Source organism: Paroedura picta, chromosome 7 (assembly GCF_049243985.1).
Source record: "Paroedura picta isolate Pp20150507F chromosome 7, Ppicta_v3.0, whole genome shotgun sequence".
In the NCBI taxonomy this organism is placed as follows: domain Eukaryota; kingdom Metazoa; phylum Chordata; class Lepidosauria; order Squamata; family Gekkonidae; genus Paroedura; species Paroedura picta.
Genome location: NC_135375.1, coordinates 26,491,254 through 26,513,966, shown reverse-complemented (window position 1 = coordinate 26,513,966; position 22,713 = coordinate 26,491,254). Strand labels below are relative to the sequence as shown.

At 44.3% G+C, this 22,713-nt stretch overlaps 1 protein-coding gene across 3 annotated transcripts in view; it reads left to right on the top strand.

The window, feature by feature from the left end:
• Positions 1–1,044: 1,044 nt before the first annotated feature.
• The window catches only part of PLPP1 (phospholipid phosphatase 1), a 100,551-nt gene continuing 78,882 nt past the window's right edge, over positions 1,045–22,713 (top strand). The window contains exon 1 of one of the 3 annotated variants that reach the window (XM_077347128.1): positions 1,045–1,436. In XM_077347128.1, the coding sequence (XP_077203243.1) occupies positions 1,379–1,436 (58 nt within the window). In that variant the 5' untranslated portion in view covers positions 1,045–1,378. Of the gene's footprint in view, positions 1,437–1,512; positions 1,696–22,713 lie in introns of those variants that run through there. The other 2 variants (XM_077347130.1, XM_077347131.1) reach the window with 2 other exon arrangements.

The window sequence follows — 22,713 nt, the reverse complement described above, 5'->3', positions numbered from 1 at the left end:
CTGTGCGGAATCAGTCCAGAACAATAAAAGAACTGAAATAAATCTTCCTCCCAGGTGCAGCTTTTGCTGTTCAATATGTGCATAAAGTACATAGCTAACATAAGCAGTTATATTAGGAAAGACTTATATTTTTATTTTTTATTTTCTGAAAACTATGTTTAATTTAGCATTACTTTTGCTTTAAACAGTAACTTTATAAAGCATTGGGGCCTAAAACAGTATCAAAATCCTGTCTCCCTGTTCAATGCACCAGCCAAATTTGCATCAGTATCTGAAATTCTGATCTGGACCAACCTTCCTACCATAAGGAGGAGGTGGTTATGGAATTAATTAAAGGATCTATTGTGGATTTTAAGGTTGTTTTATTGCTTTAAAATATTGCTTCCTGCACTGAGCCGCTGGGCAGGGGCAGGCTGAAAATATATTTTTATTTATTTATTATTTTAGCAGTTTGGAACGCTGCCAAAAGTGACTTGAGTAATGTGTCACACATGTTAATGCTATAAAATCAGAGTCCAGTAGCATCTTAAGACCAACAAAGATTTATTCAAGGCATGAGCTTTCGAGTGCAAGCACTCTTCCTCAGACTTTGAATAAATCTTTGTCGGTCTTAAAGGTGCTACTGGACTCTTGATTTTATTGTGCGACTTCAGACCAACACGGCTACTCATTTCAATCTACGTGTTAATGCTGTGCTTGCGGGGGGAATCACACTGTCTCCTTAAACCACGTGCCCAGCTCCAGCAAATAACGAAGTTTGAGTCCAGGCGCACCTTTAAGACCAGCAACGTTTTATCCAAGCTCGCTACAAGCCTCCGTCCGCGTGCGCATGCGCACCCCTTCAGACACCTGAGGTGGTCCTGCGTACTGGCACGCGCACTAATATTGACACAGTCGGGCTGGGGCGAGAGGCAGGGAAGCGCTCGGGACGCCAAGGCACGCGAGGAGGAGAGAGCCGATTGGCTGCGGGTATCCCACAGAAAAGCCAGAAAGGGAGAGAGTGGGCGGGGCCAGCTGGACGGCGAGCGCGCGCTGACAGAGGGGAATCGACGTTGGGAGGCCGAGGGCGCGCGTACGGCTACCCTCCCTCCCGCGCGAGCGCGCCCTCGCGCGCACGCACGCCGGAGCCGGGAGCCGGGCGGAGCCAATTCATCGCCTCTGGCCCCTCCCCCCTTAAAGAAGCCGCCCGTCCTGCCCGCGGGCCTCACTGGTGGCGGCGCCTCGCGGGTCCGGCGGCGGTGCGGCTTGGTCTCCTCGGCTCCTCCCTCCCTCCCTCGGCCGGCCCTGCCCCTGGATGCGGCCGGGCTCGCAGGCAGCCCTCCTCCGCTTCGCCCTCGCGCCGCCGCCAGCCTAGCCGGAGTCCCCGGGCGGCGCTACGATGTTTGACAAGACGCGGCTGCCCTTTGTGCTGCTGGATGTGATCTGTGTCATGTTGGGTACGTCCCGCCTGGCGGGGAAGGCAGCGCTGGGGAGGAGGAGGAGGAGGGCTGTGGGCTATAGGCTATGCCGCGGATGCTTCCCTCGCTGCGCCGCTTCGCTTCGCTCCCGCTTTCCCCTTGCCATGCGGGCTGCTGCGGACACTTTGCCCAAATCGGATGATGCAGGGAGTGCAGTAATCGCATCAGTGTGTGTGTGTGTGTGAATTACACGGCGTGACTGTGCCTGAGTTATTCTAGCGCAAGGTCCATGCCCGAGGTATGTGCGTGTGCATGCATGTGTCACCCCTTCGTGTCGTGTGCATCCGTGTATATATATATATGTATATATATATATGTTTATATATATGTTTATATATATGCTCACACCTTACACAAATGTTACCTATGGCGATGTGTTGGCCTGTCGCAGTGTCACGGCGTGTGTTGTGCAGCCTGATTAAATCGCTTTCTGTATTTCGGTAAGCCTCGCAGAGCGGGGCCGGCTACAAGTGAAAAGAATCAATAAGGCAAAACACAAGCACGGGGTGATCGTTTTATAGCTAAGATTTGTGCACAGGGTGAGCATAGATAGACATATGCCTATGCAGGTTATGCGCTGTAGGCACACCTCTTTAGTCATAGATCTGTGTGAAATGTTCAAAACATACTCTGTGCATGTGTACCTTCATATGCACAGCCGTATGTGGGAGTAATCCTAAAGGGATAGCTGTATTAGTTAGCTGCTGTCAAAATCAATGTGAAGTTTGTGAAGTGTGTGTGTGTGTGTGTTGCAGCTTTGCCTCTGTAGCCTCTTGATCAGTTAATCTTTGACTCCTCCTATTGCCCAGGCTACTATCACTATCTCCTTTTCTTCTCTCCCCAATTATGATTGCTTTTGTTCTGCCTGTCCTGCCTTCTGTCCCTTCTGACTCTGTTTTTCTTTCTGGACAACTCACGGTTTGTGAGCTCACCTGGTAATTGGCCCCTTCTTCCCAATTGCACCTGGAGAAACTTGGTCACTGTTATTCTTCTGTTTTGCACTACAACAATGTGGGGCTAACAAAACATAGGCATTGACTTGCACCCATCGCCATGCTCCATGCACCAGTACCAGATGGCAAGGTGTTGGAAGGATTTATTGTCATGAAGCTGACATCAAAGGGAAAGGGTTGATGATTCCTGTGATGGAATCCTGTGTTAAGACTTGGAAAGAACAGATGGCCAGGTTGGATTTTGGTGTCCCAAGTGATGGACCCCCCCCCCCAGTTTTCTGTCTGTTGCTTGAGTTTGTTGTCTGTTCAGGCAGTTGAAAAATTGGGTTTTGGATTGCAAGGCATGGCAAGCTTTATTTTCTGAATGCTGTTTTTTTCTGTCTGTTTTGTCTCATGTTCAGGCTAAGTGGATAACAGTATATGTTCTCAGTGTAGCATATGGGTTTGAAGAAGGATTAGATTTGGTTGCCTGTAGCTTTTCGACAAGCTTTGGGAAATCCTTGCTGTGATGCAGCATCTGGCTCTGAGAGTGGCTCGTTCCTGTAGTTAAAACCGTGCATAATGTGGGGCTACGGGGGTGTCACTTCTCTGCACTTAACTGTTTCCAGCTGATGAATGGTGGCTTGTAGAACGTGATCCAGTATGCTGTGATAGGGGACATCTGTCAGTTATAGGAATTAATGGAGATCTGAACTTTTTAACTACACTTTTTAACTACACATGCTCTCGGTTTAATAATTGGGAATGAAGTTTGATACCACTGGTCGATGGTTACTGGCAGTTAATAAATAAGCACGTTAAATTTGGAAATGTTACGTTCTGCAAGGGACCGAGAACACTTTTTCCCATGGCAATTTTGGCACGAATCTCAGGAAGAAGAATGAAGTATGGCATAAGGCGATTGAACATTGAGGTGATAGAACGAATCACACCAATGCAGTCTGCACGTGTAGGGTCATGGAATCCATGTTTTGAAGTGCTCCACTCTTTCTTCTCAAAATAGAAGATCATAGAAGGAAGCTAAGAGAGGGCAGGGGGGCTTCCCCCCTGCTGTGTTAATTTTCTGTTCCTATAAACTTTTTCATTTGAATGAACACTCTAAAGCTGGAATCTATCCCATGCAATCTGAAGTAGTGTATTCCATTCTGTCATTTCAATGTTCATTTTCTGGCATGTGTCAACCATGCCTTAGGGACCTAGTCTGAGATAATTTCCTGTTCAAAGATAACATAAGATCGTAACTGTGCAGTCCTAAACTGAGTTACCCCATACACTGAAAGTGAGTTTAGACTGCAAGGGATTACACTGTAAGCTTCTTTTGGATATTTTTCTTACCTCCTACTGGCATTCTCTGATTTTGGCGCATTGAAAATAGAAAGGAAGTAGGGTAATTTCTTTATAACATTGTTCTTGCATGGTTGAAAGTGTGTGGGGAAAGATTACCTTGGAATGAAAAACCTTTTTTTTTAATGGCTGCTGTCTTGGGAGGAAAAAATAAGCAGTGTGAATCCTATTTGCAGATCACTGTTTTGCTACATGAGCTGCAAGAATTGGTTAATGGCTAAGACTGAGGCATTAATTGGCAAGTCACATGTTAAAATCTTGCCTTTATCTTGCCTACTTTCAATAGATGCTTTTGGACAAGCCACTGTCTCCCAGCATCCCTCCCAGTTGGGAATTATGATCACATAGAAACTTGCTGGGTTGTTGTATAGAATAGTATGTGAAGTACAGTGAATGCATGCAAACTTATACCCAGAATTAAACTTTGTTGGTCTTTAAGGTGCCAGTGGACTCAAAGCTTTGTTCTGCTGCTTCACACCAACATGGCTACCCACGTGAATCTACCCAAAATACTATACAACTTTTTCTGCGTTATTACTGTTATTATGCTTTTTCTTTGAAGAGTTGTTAGAAATGGTTTGGCATTAGCAATAGGGGAGGCTTGGGAGGTAGACAGTTGGTACTCAGAGGAAATGGGGAGGTAGACAGGTTGTGCACAGAGGAAATTGGGAAAGATCTCCTAGGACAGAGACTAAGCAAGTCCTATTCTGTATTTAGACTCTGTTCCCCTACCCCTTTCATTTAGTTTTTAGAATTTTGGGTGCTCCCCTTCAACACTGGGATATAAATAATTAAATAGAAGGAAAAAAAAGTGTTATTTTTTGTACCTCACTTTTCACTACCTGATGGTAGTGAAGCTTCCCTTCCTCTCCCTACATCAGACCCCCTGTGAGACAGATGGGGCTGTGAGAGATCTGAGAACTGTGATTAGCCCAAGATCACCCCGCTGGCTACATGTGGAGGAGGAGTGGGGAATCAAACCCGCTGCTCTTAACCACTACACCACACTGTATAACTTTGAGGACAATCTTACATCCGTTCCAAAAGGTTTATAAAAGAGAGATCAAGAAATAGCTTCCCGAGCATGGGAGTCAAGACTACTGCATGTTGCTTGGCATCTCTATGAATATTTTATCAACCGGTCATTCAGGTTTTAATAGGCACTGTAGTCAGGTGGCGTTATTAAAATGGTACTGCTTCTCTCTCAAACTAAAGTTTTGGACCGATTCCTAAAACAGAAACAGTCAACTGAGTTGTCATAACCACCATAGTCCCATAAATAGATTTTGATCTAATGTCTGACCTGTTCTTATATGTTATTCTTGAATATGAAGTGCATGATGGGTATTTCTGCATACCTCACAATATTATGAAATTGTTTTGTTGCAAATTAGTTTTAGAGGGTAGCCATGCTGGTCTGCACTATAAGAGCTAGATTTGAGTCCAGCATGTTAGAGACCTGGAACAGTTCCAAGGTATAAGCCAGGCTTGCTTAATCAGGGTTTCTTGATGGCCCTGGAAGGGTTTCTTTAATGGGTGGGAGTTAATTACAATTTTAATATATTTTTTAAAAATTGTTAAACACTTATCAGATGATATGATCATATATGGTCATGTTGACCCGCCCTCCCTCCCAAAATAGCCAATTATGGACCTGGAAGTGGTGGTTAAGGGGAGGGGCCCCAAGTGGGGCGTGTACACAGCTATGCTTGCCAACCATATTCTGCACAATCGTGCCACTTCTGGGGTTTTTCGAAGCCTGAAGAACGTTCCAGGGGTTTCTTAATGGTATGAAAGTTGAGAAAGGCTGGGATAAGCTTTGAGAGTCAAAAGCTCTCTAACAAACACCCTGAAACTCTTGTTTGGTCTTTAAGGTGCTAGTGGGCTCAAAGCTAACCAATTTAATGCAAGGGTTTTTCCCAGGTGGAACTCAGTTGTGAGAGGGAGCTCTCCAGGCGTTTACATCTTATTGTGCTAACATAGTACTAGAGCAATTCAGGTGGGTAGGCCTGTTGGTCTGAAGCAGCAGAACAAAGTTTGAGTCCAGTGGCATATTCATGATATTAGCTTTCATGTGCAAGCACACTTTTTCAGGTACAGTACCTTGAATAATACTTGGTTGATCTTAAAAATGCCACTGGATTCATAGTACTAGAGCAGAATTTCCTTCAAAGAACTTCCTTCAGGAATCTAAGCACTTGAACCAATACTTACATGGAGTATATTTTTCCTGAGCTTGCTTGTTTTCTGTAGCATAGTTCTGTACTTTTGTGTGGTTGAATAATGAAATCTAACTTTCTCTGCTAGCTACGCTCTTTTTTTTCCTTCCCCTTTTTGGCCATGCTGTACCGAAACTTGGCCATACACTGTGGATTAGATAGACTTTTGTGTTTGAAAGAACATTTCTCCCCTCTAGAAATTTGGCATCGGCCTGAACACCATATGCTCTTGGGTGTCTAGATTAATGGAAACTTTTAATGCTTCTTTTTCATGTGCTAGATTGAAGCCCAAACTGGTTTGCCCCTGCAGAAGATCTGACTTGTGAATGATTACTCTGCCTTCAGGCCAAGTTTCCTATATTTTGGTTGTTGCTAATGGAACACTCTAATAGGCTGTGTATATGTTATGCATATTGTATAATCTACCTTTCAAAATATGTTCATAGCAGCTTTACTTTGTATATGCCGAAGAGATCTAGGACAAGAATATATAAATGGGAGAATCACAAGGGCATGGTTATATTACTGAACTGTTGCACGGTTCTAAACTATATTGTTGGGATGTGAACTGAGTGCTTCCTGGTGTACTGTTGCCATCCAGCTCATGAAGAAGAATGCTTTGCTTCTTAAGAATCTGTTTACATATCTTTAAGTTGTTCGAGCTCATTGCCATTCACCCTATTTCATGCGATGCTGACTATCCAAATGATCTAATGTTCCCGGTGTTTTATACAGTTGAGAAGCTTCTGTTCTCCTGTTGAGATACTCTCAAGATGGGATAAATAAGCAACTAATATATAAATTGTAGGGGTGCGAGGTCTTAGTATTAAAAAATTGTGTCTGTGAACATGGCTGTACTTTCTCACCTATCTCCTGCCAGCCTGTGGGAGGTCCCTGGCCTTAAGGAAGTATGCCTGGCCACCACATGGGCCAGGGCCTTTTCGGTCTGGGCCCTGACCTGGTGGCATGAGCTCCCGGGAGAGCTGAGGGCCCTGATGGAGCTGTCAAAGTACTGCAAGGCCTGCAAAATGAAGCTCTTCCACCAGGTCTTTGGGTGAGGTCAGGGCTAGGAACAACAGGGGCCCCTCCTTGGGCTATGCTGTAACATCATGCAAACTCCATACCCTGTGGTGGTCAGTTGGATGGGGGTTGGATAGGGGGGATATTATGCCGCCTATCTTATGTTTGTTTTATAAGGGGTTGATTGGTTTTATTGGGGGGGGGTTATGTACATGTGTAGCCCACCACGAGTCTTTGGAGAGTGGTGGGCTAAAACATTTGTTGTTGTTGTTGTTGATGATAATAATAATAAATAATAGCTGTTACCATTGTACCAGCTCAGGATGAGAAAATAGCCACAGCAGCACACTGCTGACATCCTAGCAAGTTCACCTGTACAGGCTTACCTTCTTCCCTTTCACACAAATACATTTGTTCAGGATGTGAGACCATTTGCTTTCTCACCTTGAGCAAGAAAGCAGGTCTAGTGGTGGAGTTGCCTGGGGCAGGCAAGGTTTCTTCTGCCCTCATTAATTGAGCTATGGCTGCTGAGAATGGCCTCAAGATGACAGAACAAAAATTCCTGTACAACTCCATAGGCTTGTGCATCACCATTTTCTATGCTTCCTCCTGGCCTTGTGTTTCCCCATCAGTGTTTATTACTGCCATTACCAGCTCTTGCAGCTGAGGTTTGGGACTGGTCATTTTTGCAGGTTCTGGTTTGTCAGGAGAAGACTCCATTACCATGATTTGGGAAACTGTGGATGAATTCAAAAGTGGCTGAGAAGTTGGGTGGTCCTCAGAGGGTTCCCTTGCCCAGTAAAGCCAGTGTTTGAAGGGAAAATTAGCCCCACATACACGTATTCATTCTTGGGTTCTTTCCTACATAGAATCATAGAATTGGAAGGGGCTGTACAGGCCATCTGCTCCAATCCCTTCCTTAGTGCTAGATCAGCATAAAGTATCCATGCCAAGTATCGGTTCAGCCTCAAGAGAAATATGCAAAGACCTGCACATTTGGATATTAAATCATGAATGAATGCACTTGTTGTGATGGGTACGGCAGTTAACAGAGTGTGCTAGATAAATACTAATGATTAAATTGGTATTGATATAAAACAGTATTTGCTCCTCATACTGATTCACTTAATCATCAGTTTCAATAAAACTAGTACTTCATTTTGATAATTTATGGTATGCCTGGCTTGGCACAATTATGTGTTGCCTTGTATAGGGAACATCATATTAATTTGCATACAAAGTCTGTAACTTGAGTTCCGTATTCATTAAGGAAGATATGAACTGAAGACTTCAAAAGAGACAACTCTAGAAACATCAGGTAAATATGTTTAAAATACCTGGAGAGAATCTCTCACCTAGCTGTTGTGGTCATAGTGCTGTCCTGGGGATCATTCATTTACAGGGACAATAGGTATGGGAATTTAAAAAAAATTATTTTTCCTTCTAAGTCTCTAAATTATTACTTTCCTAATACAGCTGTGGAAACACTTATGACACTGGATTAACATTTGACTTTAATTATGATGCTTGTTTCCAAAGCTGTGAGTAATTTACGGTAAGTTCTGCTACAGTTCAGGTTGATTGCTGCTTCCTGTAGGACTTCTATAGAGTGATTAAAACAGTACAGAGGCCCAAAATATGTACTGTTTGTAAGTGGATATATTGGTAGTCCATTGAGACTATGTAAATGAGGAAGAGACACTTCCGATGGAGGGAAGCTGGTAGGGGAAGGCGTCACAGAATCCTGTTCTTTGTCAAGTGTCCCTTCTCCAGATACTGCCCCCCCCCCGTGACTTTCCTTTCATGGGTCGAAGTGCCTTTGAAAGCCAGATTGGGGCAGTGGTTAGGAGCACGGACTTCTAATCTGGCAAGCTGGGTTTGATTCCATGCTCCCCCACATGCAGCCAGCTGGGTGACCTTGGGCTCGCCACGGCACTGATAAAGCTGTTCTGACCAAGCAGTAATATCAGGGATCTCTCAGCCTCACCTCCTTCACAGGGTGTCTGTTGTGGGGAGAGGAAAGGGAACTGTAAGCCACTTTGAGACTCCTTCTGGTAGAGAAAAGCGGCATATAAGAACCAACTCTTCTTCTTCAGTAATGTCAGGGCTCTTTTAGCCTTACCTACCTCACAAGGGTGTCTGTTATGGAGAGGAAAGGGAGGGCGACTGTAAGCCGCTTTGAGCCTCCTTCGGGTAGGGAAAAGCGGCATATAAGAACCAACTCTTCTTCAGTAATATCAGGGCTTTTTTAGCCTCACCTACCTCACAGGGTGTCTGATGTGGGGAGAGGAAGGGAAGGTGATTGTAAGTCACTTTGAGACTCCTTCTGGTAGAGAAAAGCGGCATATAAGAACCAACTCTTCTTCTTCTGGGTGAAAAGCTTTACGTGGAGCGGGGAATGGTTGGTGGGGAGAGGATTTGGTGCACCCTTTCCCAAGGCTTCTTTGCTTCCTGTTGTCTCCATCAGAAGGCGGCTCGTCTTTAACCAACTAGGCCCATGGGCTCCTGTCACGCTTTTATTTTTAAATCTGTGCTTTGGTTCACATACCAGATAGATGCTCTGGAATGCCAATAAAGGTAGCGAACAAACATACCAGATAGCAGGAGCTATCTCAGATAGTCTCTCTTGGGCAGTGGGGGCTCACCCCCTTGTCTAAGTAGAATGCAAAGGAACAATTAAAACATGTAAAGGATTTACTTGTACGCTTAAACTATAACCTGCGTTGTTAAAAGTCCTTAGACAATCACTCGAAAAACACTGAATGCTGCATCGAGTATTGAATTGTGTTAGGTGTGTGCTCACTTTCCCCATGCTTGGAATGATGCTTTCCTTGTGTTGGCTTTCTTGGTTTGCGATACATGGTGCTCTGTGGTTCCTAGGACTTAAATCGATATCCCATCTGAATCAAATTCCGGAGACTAAAGGCATGCTTCTGTGAAACTAATTTCATCGAAATAAATATGATAGGCATTCTGGATAAAGAGTTGGATCCAGACTGTGTTTTCCAATAGTGGAGTGGAATTTTTTCCCCTTCCTCGTCTTGCAAAATCTTATTGATTTGCATGGAATGTAGCTACTAGGGCATATTGATGACTAGTGCGTTATTTTTGAAATATTGATGACATGCATTATTTTTAGGATCGAGGGGTGATCTTTGGAGAAGCTTGCTACGGTACAGTTAAAAGTTGTAAACGTTACTAAACAAAAGCCGGTTTACATTCTCAAACAGGTTTATAGAATCAGTTATGAAAGGCCTAAATTGCAACCCATCTTCCCTTTGTTGACGGGATGTAATTTCTCACTGCTTGTCTGTGCATGGCAATATGGTCCCTTGGCCAAGAACAGCACTAAGAAGCATGTGCTTGGTGTAGCATGAAAGTGATCTTCCCCGCCCCACCCCGAGGCACTCACCTCCATCATAATGCTCCTTTTGAGACAACAGCAGCAGTGTTCTTTGGTTTTAGTAGGTTGCAGGTTAACCAGTTTAGTTTTAAGTCTGTCTGGTTGGCTTCTCAGTAGCACAAGGCGGGCTTTGGTTATTATCTCATGTTCACCTATTACAACAGTGTTTCAGGAAAAGGCTGCATGTTTTGGCTAATTTTTCCGAGAGTTTGTTGTGGTTCTCATTTTCAGCTCTCACCGGCACATTAAATTTTCAGGACTCGTAACTGGGCTCCTGTTCCTGGCATGCTGTTTAGAGGCAAGGTCAGGCAGTCAAGTTGCTATGTAAATACATGTGCCCCTCTTCTGTACAGATAATTCATAGGGGAGAGGGTGGGAGGGGGGAGGCTGCTAAAACAGGTTCCCAGAGCAATTAATGAGTCCTCTACAGCTGAATAAAGAGCACTTTTCAGCAGGCCGAAGTATGGGTTAGTTTTGTTTCTAGTTCAGTTTTGTGTGCTCTACTGCATTGGTATGTAAAGGTAAAAGTATCTTTGGTGCAAGCACCGGGTCATGTCTGACCCTTGGGGTGACGCCCTCTAGCATTTTCTCAATACAGGATGGTTTGCCAGTGCCTTCCCCAGTCATGACCGTTTACCCCCCAGCAAGCTGGGTACTCATTTTACCGACCTCGGAAGGATGGAAGGCTGAGTCAACCTTGAGTCAGCTGCTGGGGCTGAACTCCCAGCCTCATGGTCAGAGCTTCAGACAGCATGTCGACTGCCTTACCACCCTGAGCCACATTGGTATGTAGGCTGGCGCTTTCCCCTTGCCAGCATATCTTTCAGTTTACTGTCTAAAAAGGCTTATCTACTAAAACAGAGTATAAACTGACAAATTGTTGACAAAAAAAGAGCTAATCTCTCCCTCCTCTTCCTTGTGAATGTCTGCCAAATGTGGTCGATGAATTCTGCCAAAACATATTGATGGAATAAACATTAAATGCGCACTAGAGGACTTCAGATGCTGGCTTATGAATTCTGTATGGGTTTTACGTCAAGCTAACTACATTTTTGGGTTCCTTTTGTTTTGTTTTTTGCCTTGTGGGACAATTGAAGCAATGGTCATCAAGTGGTATCCTGTACTATCTTCCGATAAACTGATGCATATGTTTGACAAGTGGGCTACAATAGCTGTGCTTTGTTACACTGGCAGATTTGATTGTGTGAGTGAGTCTACTTGATACGCTGTTACACGTTATATACTCAGTTTCCTAGCTGGCATTCTTAAATATACCTACAGAATAATGAAACTGGCCTAGTAATTCAGAGCGTAGTGATGTCAATGCAATTGTGAACCCTTCATGAAGCGGCATTAATTGTAACCTTTACTGTCAGTGAGCATTGGGTTTTATGAATGAGGAAAAGGTGGTATCAGTGTGACCAGTGAAACTCCAGAATGTACACGGCAGCAATGAATTGACTTCAATTTTGTGGGTGATAGGCAGAAAAGGTATAATTTACTTGCTGTGTCATAAACCTCATAAATATAATGTGAATTGCTTCCATATTCAGTGTGCTAGATATTTTGATGGCAGAACTGTAACTGTTTTGTATTTAAAAATCCTGTGTATGACAGCATTCTGTGACAAAGGAACAGAAATCCATAAACATTTAAGAATTGCAGAATTGATTGTACTTCTGCGAAAAAAGGAGGAAGGTCAGCGCAGAATGCACATCTATGAAGCAGTCCCCACCCAGAGAAGTGGGATCCTGCTTTAATGTCTATCCTCTTCATCCCCTCAGTCCCCACATATGCTCTAGATCAGGGGCAGTCAATCTGTGGTCCTCCAGATGTCCATGGACGACAATTCCCATGAGCCTCTGCCAGCGAATGCTGGCAGGGGCTCATGGGAATTGTCGTCCATGGACATCTGGAGGACCACAGGTTGACTACCACATGCTCTAGATCATTGTTTTGGTATGGTGACTCAGAGGTCCAGAGTTACTTGGCATAGTGACCCATTCAAGTCTGGCCCAAGGATTTTTAGAGCCCTGGGCATACTATGATCTTGGCACTGATCTAGTTAAGCCTTCTGTTTTCTACAGTGGCTAACCTCATGTTTTTGAGAACACAATACAAACGGTGAAGTGCCCCCATTATGAACCCCAAGCAAGTGGCATTCTGACATATACAGCCTTTGCATATGGTGGTTACATCCCAGCCTTTGACCTCTCTCTCGTGAAGAAGAAGAAGAGCTGGTTTTTATACCCCGCTTTTCTCTACCCGAAGGAGTCTCAAAGCGGCTTACAATCGCCTTCCCATTCCTCTCCCCACAGCAGACACCCTGTGAGGTGGGTGAGGCTGAGAGAGCCCTGATATTACTGCTCGGTCAGAACAGTTTTATCAGTGCTGTGGCAAGCCCAAGGTCACCCAGCTGGCTGCTTGTGGAGGAGCGGGGAATCAAACCCAGCTCGCCAGATTAGAAGCTGCCACTCTGAACCACTACACCATGCTGGCTTGTTTGCTTTTACTGTCCCATAGCCTTCCTAAGATTCTCACTTATTCTAGTGACCCTCAAGACATGCAGTGAAGAAGAAGAAAGAAGAAGAAGACATAGTTTCCGGAATCAGATCTTGGTTTTCAGGATACAAAAGAGCATAATGGAAAGTCGTCAGGGAGGGCTGTCCTGCAACCCACACGCAGAGGTTTTTGCAACACGCTTTTGAGTCCCGAGATACAGGTTGGGAAACATGGCTGTCTTGACTGAAGACTCATGAAGGATTGAAAAGGACATATGTGGGTCTTTCGAAATGATGATAAGGGTGTGGTGTTCTGTGATCTATTCTGCTACTTATGCTTGCAGGGTCTTGACTGATCATATCATAGAGTTGTTGAATGCACACATTCCTGAAATAGCTTTTAGGTGAACATGTGTGTTTGTGTGTTTTGGAGGAGAGAGATTGTGTTCTGACAGACAACCAAGTTTTAGCAGTTCTACAATAAATTTTAAGCCCATCATCCAATGCGATGAAGTGGATTGGGGAAAGGAGCTCCTACTTGCTGGGAGTCCTCAACCTAGTTATTTTCTCAACCTGACATGCCTCACTTTGTTGTGGTAAGGATAAGATGGAAGGGTGAATCATACAGTACCCTGAGTTCTTGTGCAGGAAGGGTACAGGAATCACGATAGATTTCAAATATAGGAGATCCTTTGTTTCTGGGGAAGACTGATCTTCCACCTTCAAAGTGCTTGGCATTTATCTTGGCCGGATGCCCAAGACATTAATTTTACCATTTAATGTCTTAAACAGTGATGGAAAAGGTGAAGCATGATTCTTTTACCCAGTAATGCTCCCCTCCTCCCAAAGGCTTCCTGTCTATTATTTCTAGGATGCCTAATGCTATTAGAACCTCATTTTTTTGTATATAGTAGACAATGTACCTAGGTATTGTCTGTTAAAATACATTACCGCTTAAAGCATGCTCTGCAAATATTCCAAAATGTAATAATGACACACTTTTAAAGACAGAGCTTGCAAGATCTGGAACTGTATCCAGTCCTGCGTGCTATGGAAACTCTACTGTGCCAAATGGAGGGATGGTTCTGATTACATTCTGTACTTTGTTTCATTGCATTATGGATGCTGTACTTTCAGAAAAAAATAGTGTCGGTTCTGGCTGCTTATCTTTTTCCCACTTAGCCTCCTTTGTGTGTGTAATTTAAAGGTGATTCACTCCAAATTGCATCTGTTCATGCAGTGCGTACATATCACCTAATAATGGGGAGAGGTTTTAAATAACTGGGTGAGTTCACAGGCTTTGTTTGTTTGTTTATCACTTTTGTATACTGCCCTCCTCTGAGGCTCAGGATGGTTCACATGACAGGTAAAGGAACTATGCATCAAAGCTAGTTTTTTACATGAAGAGAAACAACGGCAATGGGAATGACAATAACAACAACAGAAGAATGCAAAATGCCTTTTGCATTTGAGAAAGAGTACTGAACGTTTGTTGTCAAGGTAATGTTTGTCTCACGACTGCAGCCAGAGGGTGGCCATCTAGGTTGCCAGTTACCTAGACAAAACCCCTTTCCTTTTCATAGGAGCTTAATGGGATGTTATTTACCTCTATGCTAGGAAAAGCTTCAGCTGTCCATTTCCAGATATTAAGACTCAGTTAAAGGGAGAATGCATTTTTTCCTGTTCTTCTGGCAAGCCTAGGCCCATACTGTGCATTCATGTGGATCTTTGATTTGCCCCAGCTAAGAAAACAGATGCACTTAATTAATGGAAGGAAGATGTTCTAAGTAGATAAAAATTGTAGACTTGACTCTTGATAATTCCGTTTATAAGATGTTGGGGTTAACTGTTTACCAACATTAAAATATGCTCTTGGACTAAGCATTAAAATTCTGTGAGTTATGAGAAAGTTACTGAACAAATTTTGAATCCTGTGGTACCTTTAAGACCAACAGAGCTTTATTCAGGGCATGAGGTTTTATGTGCATGCACACTTCCTCAGATACAATGTCATAGAATGGAAGTAATCAGTCCACATTTATTGGCGAAGTGTAAGAGTAAATCTTTTGGGGGGAAGGCACTGGCAAACCACCCCATATTGAGTCTGCCATGAAAACGCTAGAGGGCGTCACCCCAAGGGTCAGACATGACCCAGTGCTTGCACAGGGGGGATACCTTTACCTTTACTTTTTTAAGAGTAAATTTACATACAGCATAATGAAAATGGCTAACAAATTCCAGAGATAAAAATAGGAAAAACCAGTAATTTGGATTTGTTTGCATTCACTTGACATGGTGCACAATAAAGATATCCACATTAAGAGAATAATGAGCAAATATATAATCAGTTGCTGACAGAAGTTAGCTGAGATCTTGCCCTTATGCCTCCTTCACTGGTCTTCCATTTATTTCTTTGAAGCCTCACTTGAAAGTGTGACCATCCCATTTGTGAAAAAAAAAGCTGATCACGGACCTGAAAGGCATCACAGTTAGCTGTATCGGCAAAGTTTCCAGGCTGAAGAGTAAAATGAAGATGTTTAGCATGAACTGAATTTGTAGTTTTTTAAGCAATTAGAAACTTCAGTTATGATGCACGCAAACAAGAGGAATTCTTGAAATGCATCAGTGAACTCCTCCTTAAAGGGACCTGCCTTTCCTATTGACAGGAAGTAATTTCCTTATGTACATCTTTGATAACTTGTCGTTGATCTTAGATTGCTTTTTTCTGTTGTAGATTCTGCTATGGAGGCCGGAGACATACTCCCGCTTTCAAAAGAGCTGATCTCTCCACTCACAAACTAGGGAAGCAGCCTTTCTAGTTCCTTCTGCAACTTATCAGCACCACCCTTCCCTTTTATCGATATCATTGTTTTATTGCACAGTCAGTAAGGATTAAATAATGGTGAACGCTTAGGTAAACAGTTGAATTGAGGTTTTATTTCAAGTAAACAGACTTGTGACAAGCCTGGAGACCAGGTACTATGTACAAGGCTATGGTTCAGTGGTGGAACCCATGCATGACTTGCGTTGAGTTTCCAGTTTCATTCCCTAGTATCGCTGGTTAAAGGGTCTTAGCAAAAACCTGCCAGTGACTTTGGAGACCACTCCCCTAGGTGGTCTGCTGTTACTGATCTAGATAAACTAATGGCCTGACATACTGTACAGCAGCACTTGATAGCCTCACAGTTTTGAAAGGACAACTTGGTCCCTTGGCATTAGAGCAGAAGTTGGCTGGCAGCTCTTTTTCCATTTTGTAAACATTTCTCCTCCTCTGTGGAAGTGCAGAAGGGACAAACTTTAGAGGGTTACTAATAGCATTGCAGCCCACCCCATAGTCTTTTCCCTGTAGCAAAGCTGGCAGTTGTTCTTGTGTGGTTCAGGTTCTGGAACAGAGGAACACAGCCACAGTACTGCTTAGTATTAAGTTTGTTTAACAGCAAAAGTGACAAGAGTTTGGTATTTTTGGTCTTAGATTACTAGTTAATTTGGCTCCTGCAAATACAAGCTGCAATTTGTCTCTCATCAGATTAAAGCTGATTTATTCATTGTTGAGGGTTGAGGTATTTGGCCCACTGATTTAAAAGTGTTGATGGAACTCAAGAGTAGGCTTGGTACCTGAGATGTCTTTTGTTTGTACTTTAGCTTTGAGCGCTTGGAGAAGATCTGGAAGAACACAGAAACAAAGGGAAGCTGTTTTTCTCCTTGAATTCTAAATTGAATTTCAGGGCCACTTCAAACAAACCTGATTTCCTGAATAGGAAGCAGTTCTGCACAGAAAGAAGTGTGCAGACCATATGTAGGGTGTAGATGTAGAGTCAATATGATGTAGAAGTTATAATTTCAGGAACAAGGAGATTGTGTTTCAGATCTCCACTCAGCTCACTGGGGGTTCAAACCGGATAAGACACCATGAGTTCTGTGATCTGGACATTCTCTTGATCTAAAATGGTGTTGTGTAGATGCCATTTGTCTCATTGGAGTAAACATGTTCCCCAGCTCAACAAACAGTGGCTCTTTGGGGGTCATTTTGGGTCAGAGGAATATGGTATGAAGTGAAAGCTTCAGCCAGCTTGGTGTAGTGGTAAAGAGCGGCAACTTCTAATCTAGTGAACAGGGTTTGATTTCCCGCTCCTCCACATGCAGCCAGCTGGGTGACCTTGGGCTCACAGTCCTGTTAGTACTCATAGAGCAGTAATGTCAGGGCTCTCTCAGCCCCACGTACTTCACAGAGTGCCTGCTATGGGGAGAAGAAGGCAAGATGATTGTAAGCTTCTTTGAGACACCTCCAGGCAGTGAAAAGCAGGGCATAAAAACCAACTCTTCTTCTTATTTATTTATTTATTTAAATTTATATACCGCCCTCCCCGAAGGCTCTATGATCTTGATCCAAATTGGACCATTGCATGAAATATGTCTCTGATTATGGAACTCCCATGTCTTGTCTGTTTTAGCTATGAATGAACTTTGGCTGGTCATTTTCCATTCTCAACCTAATCTTTCTTCACATGATGACAATAAAATGGAGAAGGTTGAGAAACATGAATATTGCCCTGAACTCTTTGCTAGAAAAAAAATTGTAAACAGATGCAAGACTAGATGGCCTTTATGGCCCAATTCTAAGATTCTACTTTAAAAACCTGAGGCGAGAAAGCAGGTCATGAACCAGTACGATGAGCTATTCTGCTGAGCTTGAAAGCTTACACAGTGTTTTGGATCATGGGGGTTCAAAGTGCTGCCTTTAAGTGACTGTAATCTTTCCTGTGGCGCAGAGTGGTAAGGCAGCAGACATGCAGTCTGAAAGCTTTGCTCATGAGGCTGGGAGTTCAATCCCGACAGCCGGCTCAGGGTTGACTCAGCCTTCCATCCTTCTGAGGTCGGTAAAATGAGTACCCAGCTTGCTGGGGGGTAAACGGTCATGACTGGGGAAGGGACTGGCAAACCACCCCGTATTGAGTCTGCCATGAAAATGCTGGAGGGTGTCACCCCAAGGGTCAGACATGACTTGGTGCTTGCACAGGGGATACCTTTACCTTTACTAATCTTTCCTCCAAGGTGGAGGACAGAGGGTGAAGTTAGGAGAGAGAGTCTCCCTGCGACAATATCCTAATACATTGGTTCTCAGCCTTCCTAATGCCGCAACCCTTTAATACAGTTCCTCATGTTGTGGTGACCCCCAACAATAAAATGCAAATGTTCTTTCACAGAAATTAAACCAAAACTGACCAATGGCGTGAAGATCCATTGTTCATGAGTGTATATAAATTGGTAGGCACCTTCAGGAGGAGCGGCAACAGTGGTGGTGCCCTCCCCCCACCGGCCAAGCTGCTCACCCTGCTGTGTTCCCTGTGAAAGGGCTGTTCAACCCCCAAAAGGGTCCCAACCCCCTGGTTGAGATCCACTGCCCTAATATGCGAGGTCCTGCAAGGAGCTATTCTCTCCCCGATATTATTTAACATCTATAAGCATCCCCTTGCCCAACTGATTCACAGCTTTGGGCTGGGTTGCCATCAATATGCTGATACCCAGCTATATCTGCTGATAGGCAGCCATCCACCCATAACCCTGGACTTTCTAGCCAGATGTCTGGAGGCCATGGTGGACTGACTTAAGTGGAGTTGGCTGAAGCTAAATCCAGCTAAGACAGAGGCCCTCTGGCTAGGCCGGCATGCCCCGGACGTACTCTTGACAGAGTCCAATTAATAACTTTGGAAACCATCAAGAGTCTGGTGTAATTCTGGATGCCTCTTTATCTGTGGGGCCCAAATCATAAATATTGCTTGCCAGGCATTTCATTACCTTCTCCAGGCCTGACAATTAGTGCCCTCTTTGTTGCTAATCTGTTGGCACCCGATTTAGCTGCAGTGATACATGCAAGTCACCTCCAGGCTGGATTACTGTAACTTGCTCTATGTAGGGCTGCCCTTGAAACTGTTCTGAGCAACGTCGGTGGGGCTCTATATCGTTCTTGCCACGAATGAGCTCTGTGAAATGGCAAATGATACCAACTCTTTTGCTGTACCTACAAGAAATTCTCTTCGAAGCTCTCCACGCAAATGTTAATAGGGATTTAGTCTCAGTCCTTTGTGTGTTACCCTGGCTAATAGAGGAAATGTAAATTTGTTCCATCCATAAGAAACTGAAATGGTTAATAATGAATGGCCTTTTAAAAACTGTAGCTATCACACAGCAGCCTGGCTTCAGGTTCTACACTGTACTCCCTGCATATGTAAGAAATTACTGAGGAAGAGGGACCACTTGTTTTTCTTAACAAGGAACATTTAGTTATGTATATAGCGTGCCTGATTTTTTGCTTGTTTCAGGGCTTAAGATCTTACTTTTAACTGGAATATTTTCCTAATGTAAACAGGTTCAGATTAATGAGAAACCTAACCAATTTTTGCCAAGGGAAGCACATTTCTCACCTCTGTGGATAACATGTTGGCACTCCTTTTCCTTTCGACTTGACTTTCTAAACTAAGGATTTCCTCTGGATTCCCCCTCCCTGCCTTGTACTTCCTCCTTTTCCTTCCTTGAAGGCTCTTATGCCAATTGGTGTGGTGTGCCTGTAATCTTGGATCAAAACCAAAGCCCTTTTTTGTTTTGGTGAACGACTGTAGTGATTGCCCAGATGGAACGTCTCCTGTGTTCAAGTAATTCTTCTGTTATGCGAGGCACAGGCAGGCTTACTCTGTTCGTGCCTACTCTGAAAGAAGTTGCATTCTCTCAGTCTTTAGGTAGCAGATTCATTGCTGAGGTAATAAATGTGGTGCTCAGATTTTTCCATCAGAGTCTTCAGTTCTGGTTGAGATTGAACTATGTAATTTGGCTGTGTCATCATAAGGGAGTGCCTGTTCAGTTGCTGGCAAGAAAGGTGATCCCTCCCTCCACAACTGTATGTCCACACAATATTTCAAGTTCACTTGGTGATACTTTATTAATAGATTTCCATGGGGAGAGCTTCCTACTGTATGGACATAGTCCTAAAAAAAGGACTGTGAGTGAGCCTGATTGCTCTCGGCAGCAATGACCTTTCATTGGCAAAGCCTCATTTGATCTTTACGGCTTTTATTGGTTCGAAATAGTTGCTCGGCCGCGTTCCCCCCTCATATTGCTGAAACATTTTGAGTGCTAGTATACAGCCTGAGGGAACATGCAGCAGCTGTGCTCAAGACAGTTGTAGCCAATTCTTGCTACTTCCAGTTATGTGTCATGGAAAGTGAACATGATTCAGTTTCTGATGTCTTTCTCTCCAAAGTCTTTTCACATTGCTTGGCTTGTATGGCCCTTCCCTCGTAGTCCGGATTTATGTGTCACTTTAGAATTGTAATTCCTTTCCCTCTCAGGTGCCTTTAGATCAGTGGTCCCGAACCTTTTTATCACCGGGGACCAGTCAGCGCTTGACAATTTTACTGAGGCCCGGGGGGGGGGGGGAGTCTTTTGCCAAGGGAAGTCGCCACCAACTGAGCTCCTGCTCCACTTGCTTTCCAGCTGGTGCCCCTGATTTCCCGCTGCCCATTGGGGGGCACTGCCAGCAGCAGCTGCGCAGTGCTATGCTGAGGGGGAGCCCCAGCCATGGCAGCCGCTGGAGAGCACCAAAGGTGAGTCAGCGGCAGAATGGCAGGGCAGCCCCCGAAGCAGCAGCCCGGGAGGAGAACAAGGAGGAGCGGCGGACCAGTACCGGTCCCTGGACCGGGGGTTGGTGACCACTGCTATAGATCTCCAGCAGCTGAGGTACAGTCTGTTTTCCTGCCTCAGTACCAATAAACGGCTACCAGATCACATTGAACCGTCACTCGTTTAAAAAACATTGTTTTGGTAATAAAGACTGACCAGCCTATTAGCCCTGAAACCATTAATACCTGAAGTGTGGAGGACACATTATTTATAAGGAAATAAACCTTTATGGCACATATAGAATTAAGAATATCCTGCCACTTGTCTCAGCATTTAGACAAAGAAGAGTTGGTTTTTATGCCCTGCTTTTCACTGCCCAAAAGAGTCTCAAAGCAGCTTACAATTGCCTTCCCTTCCTCTACCCACAGTAGACACCCTGTGAGATAGGTGAGGCTGAGAGAGCTCTGAGAGAATTGCGACTGGCCCAAGGTCACCCAGCTGGCTGCATGTGGCGGAGTGGAGAATCAAACCCGGCTTGCCAAGTTAGAAGTCGCCCCTCTTAACCACTACACCAGTCAAGAGAATATTTAAAAAGACACAAGAAGTCTAATCCTTTCTAACCCTTCTTCACAAATTGCTGCTTATCTAGCCTAGCTCTTCCCATGATGATCTTGTTTTCTACAATTCATGCCCTTTTCCCTCAGACTCTCCACTATATTCCCTTTCAGCCACATCCTCTCATCCAGTCAAAACCCTTCACTCATCCTTTGCCAGAAGAGTCCAGTAGCACCTTGAAGACTAAAATATGTGGCAGGGTATGAGCTTTTGGAAATGACTGTATCTCAGAAAGAGAGAGACTCAGAAACCGTTTATTGGCATAAAGGAAGAAGTGAGTAATGCCACAAATTTGGTTAGTATTTAATGAGCCCTTGATGGTTTCTCCTACTGCAAACAGATCCTTTCCCAGCAAAACTACTTGCCACCTGTCAAGAAGTTTGTACACAGTCCACAGCATTCTAGGGCATTATTTACAGACTAGATTTAAAGCCCATTTCACATGCAAATGAAATGGGCGCTAGATGGCCTGGGAGAAGGCCTACTCCCCACCCGTGGCTCTCTGGCAGAATGCTGCCTGGGCCACCTCCCACCTGAGGCTCTCTCGAGCCTTCTCCCGGCCAGCGGAGCGGCCTCGCCGCGTCTCTGACGCGGCGAGGCCGCTCCGCCGGCCGGGAGAAGGCTGCCCGGCCCACCCCCCACCCAAGGCTCTCTCGAGCCTTCTCCCAGAGAAGGCAGCGCAGCCCACCCCTCACCCGTGGCTGTCTGGAGCAGCCGGGCAGATTCCCTGGGCGGGTGAAGCAGCCAATGGGGAGCCGCGCTTTGCGTGGCTCCCCATTGGCTGCTTGGGGCGGGATGGACACTCAGAGGGGCCAATCAGGAGCCGCTTTGCGGCTCCTGATTGGCCCCTCCGAGTTTTTATCCTGGACAGGGCCCGCCCTAACTCCTCCCACACAGCCCTTACTGCTTTATTCAGTCCGTGGTGCTCCGCGCCACGGGGCTGTTTAAAGATTGTATATGCATTGCATCACATTTTCTATCTGGTTTTGGCCTATGACTTACACCAGGTCGGGTAGTGAATTTGTTGATAAACTGCGATTGTCTGTTATTGTCTGCTGGGTTATATTAGTTTTTATGGTACAGATCTCTGAATGAAAACATTTTGCTCCTTTTTTAGATGTTTGTGTAATTCTTTTAATTGTTAAAGGGATGGTTAGAAAAAAATGGATACAGTTATAGAGCAGGAAAGACATTTAAATTATTTCATTGAAGACAGATTTAACATGTGCGGCTTAAACCACTTTTGAGGCTCTTCCTCTTCTGTTGGTAAGCATATTTGAGAAAGAGAAGTTCAGTTTTCCCAGGCACTTGCCTTTGAATATGCCAGATGGTTCATTTTCAATGCAACAAATGCAAAGTCCAGTTGCACCTTTAAGACCAACAAATTTTTATCAAGCTATGAGCCTTCATGTGCATGCATGCTACAGTATGATGAAATGAACGTAATCAGTTCATACATACAGGCAAGCATGTTGGTACATTAACATATAGCATAATGAAAATGGTTAACAGATACCAGACATAAATGGAACAAAACAGCAATTTGGATTTGTTTGTGTTCATTTGAGATTGAATTGCATGAGAAAC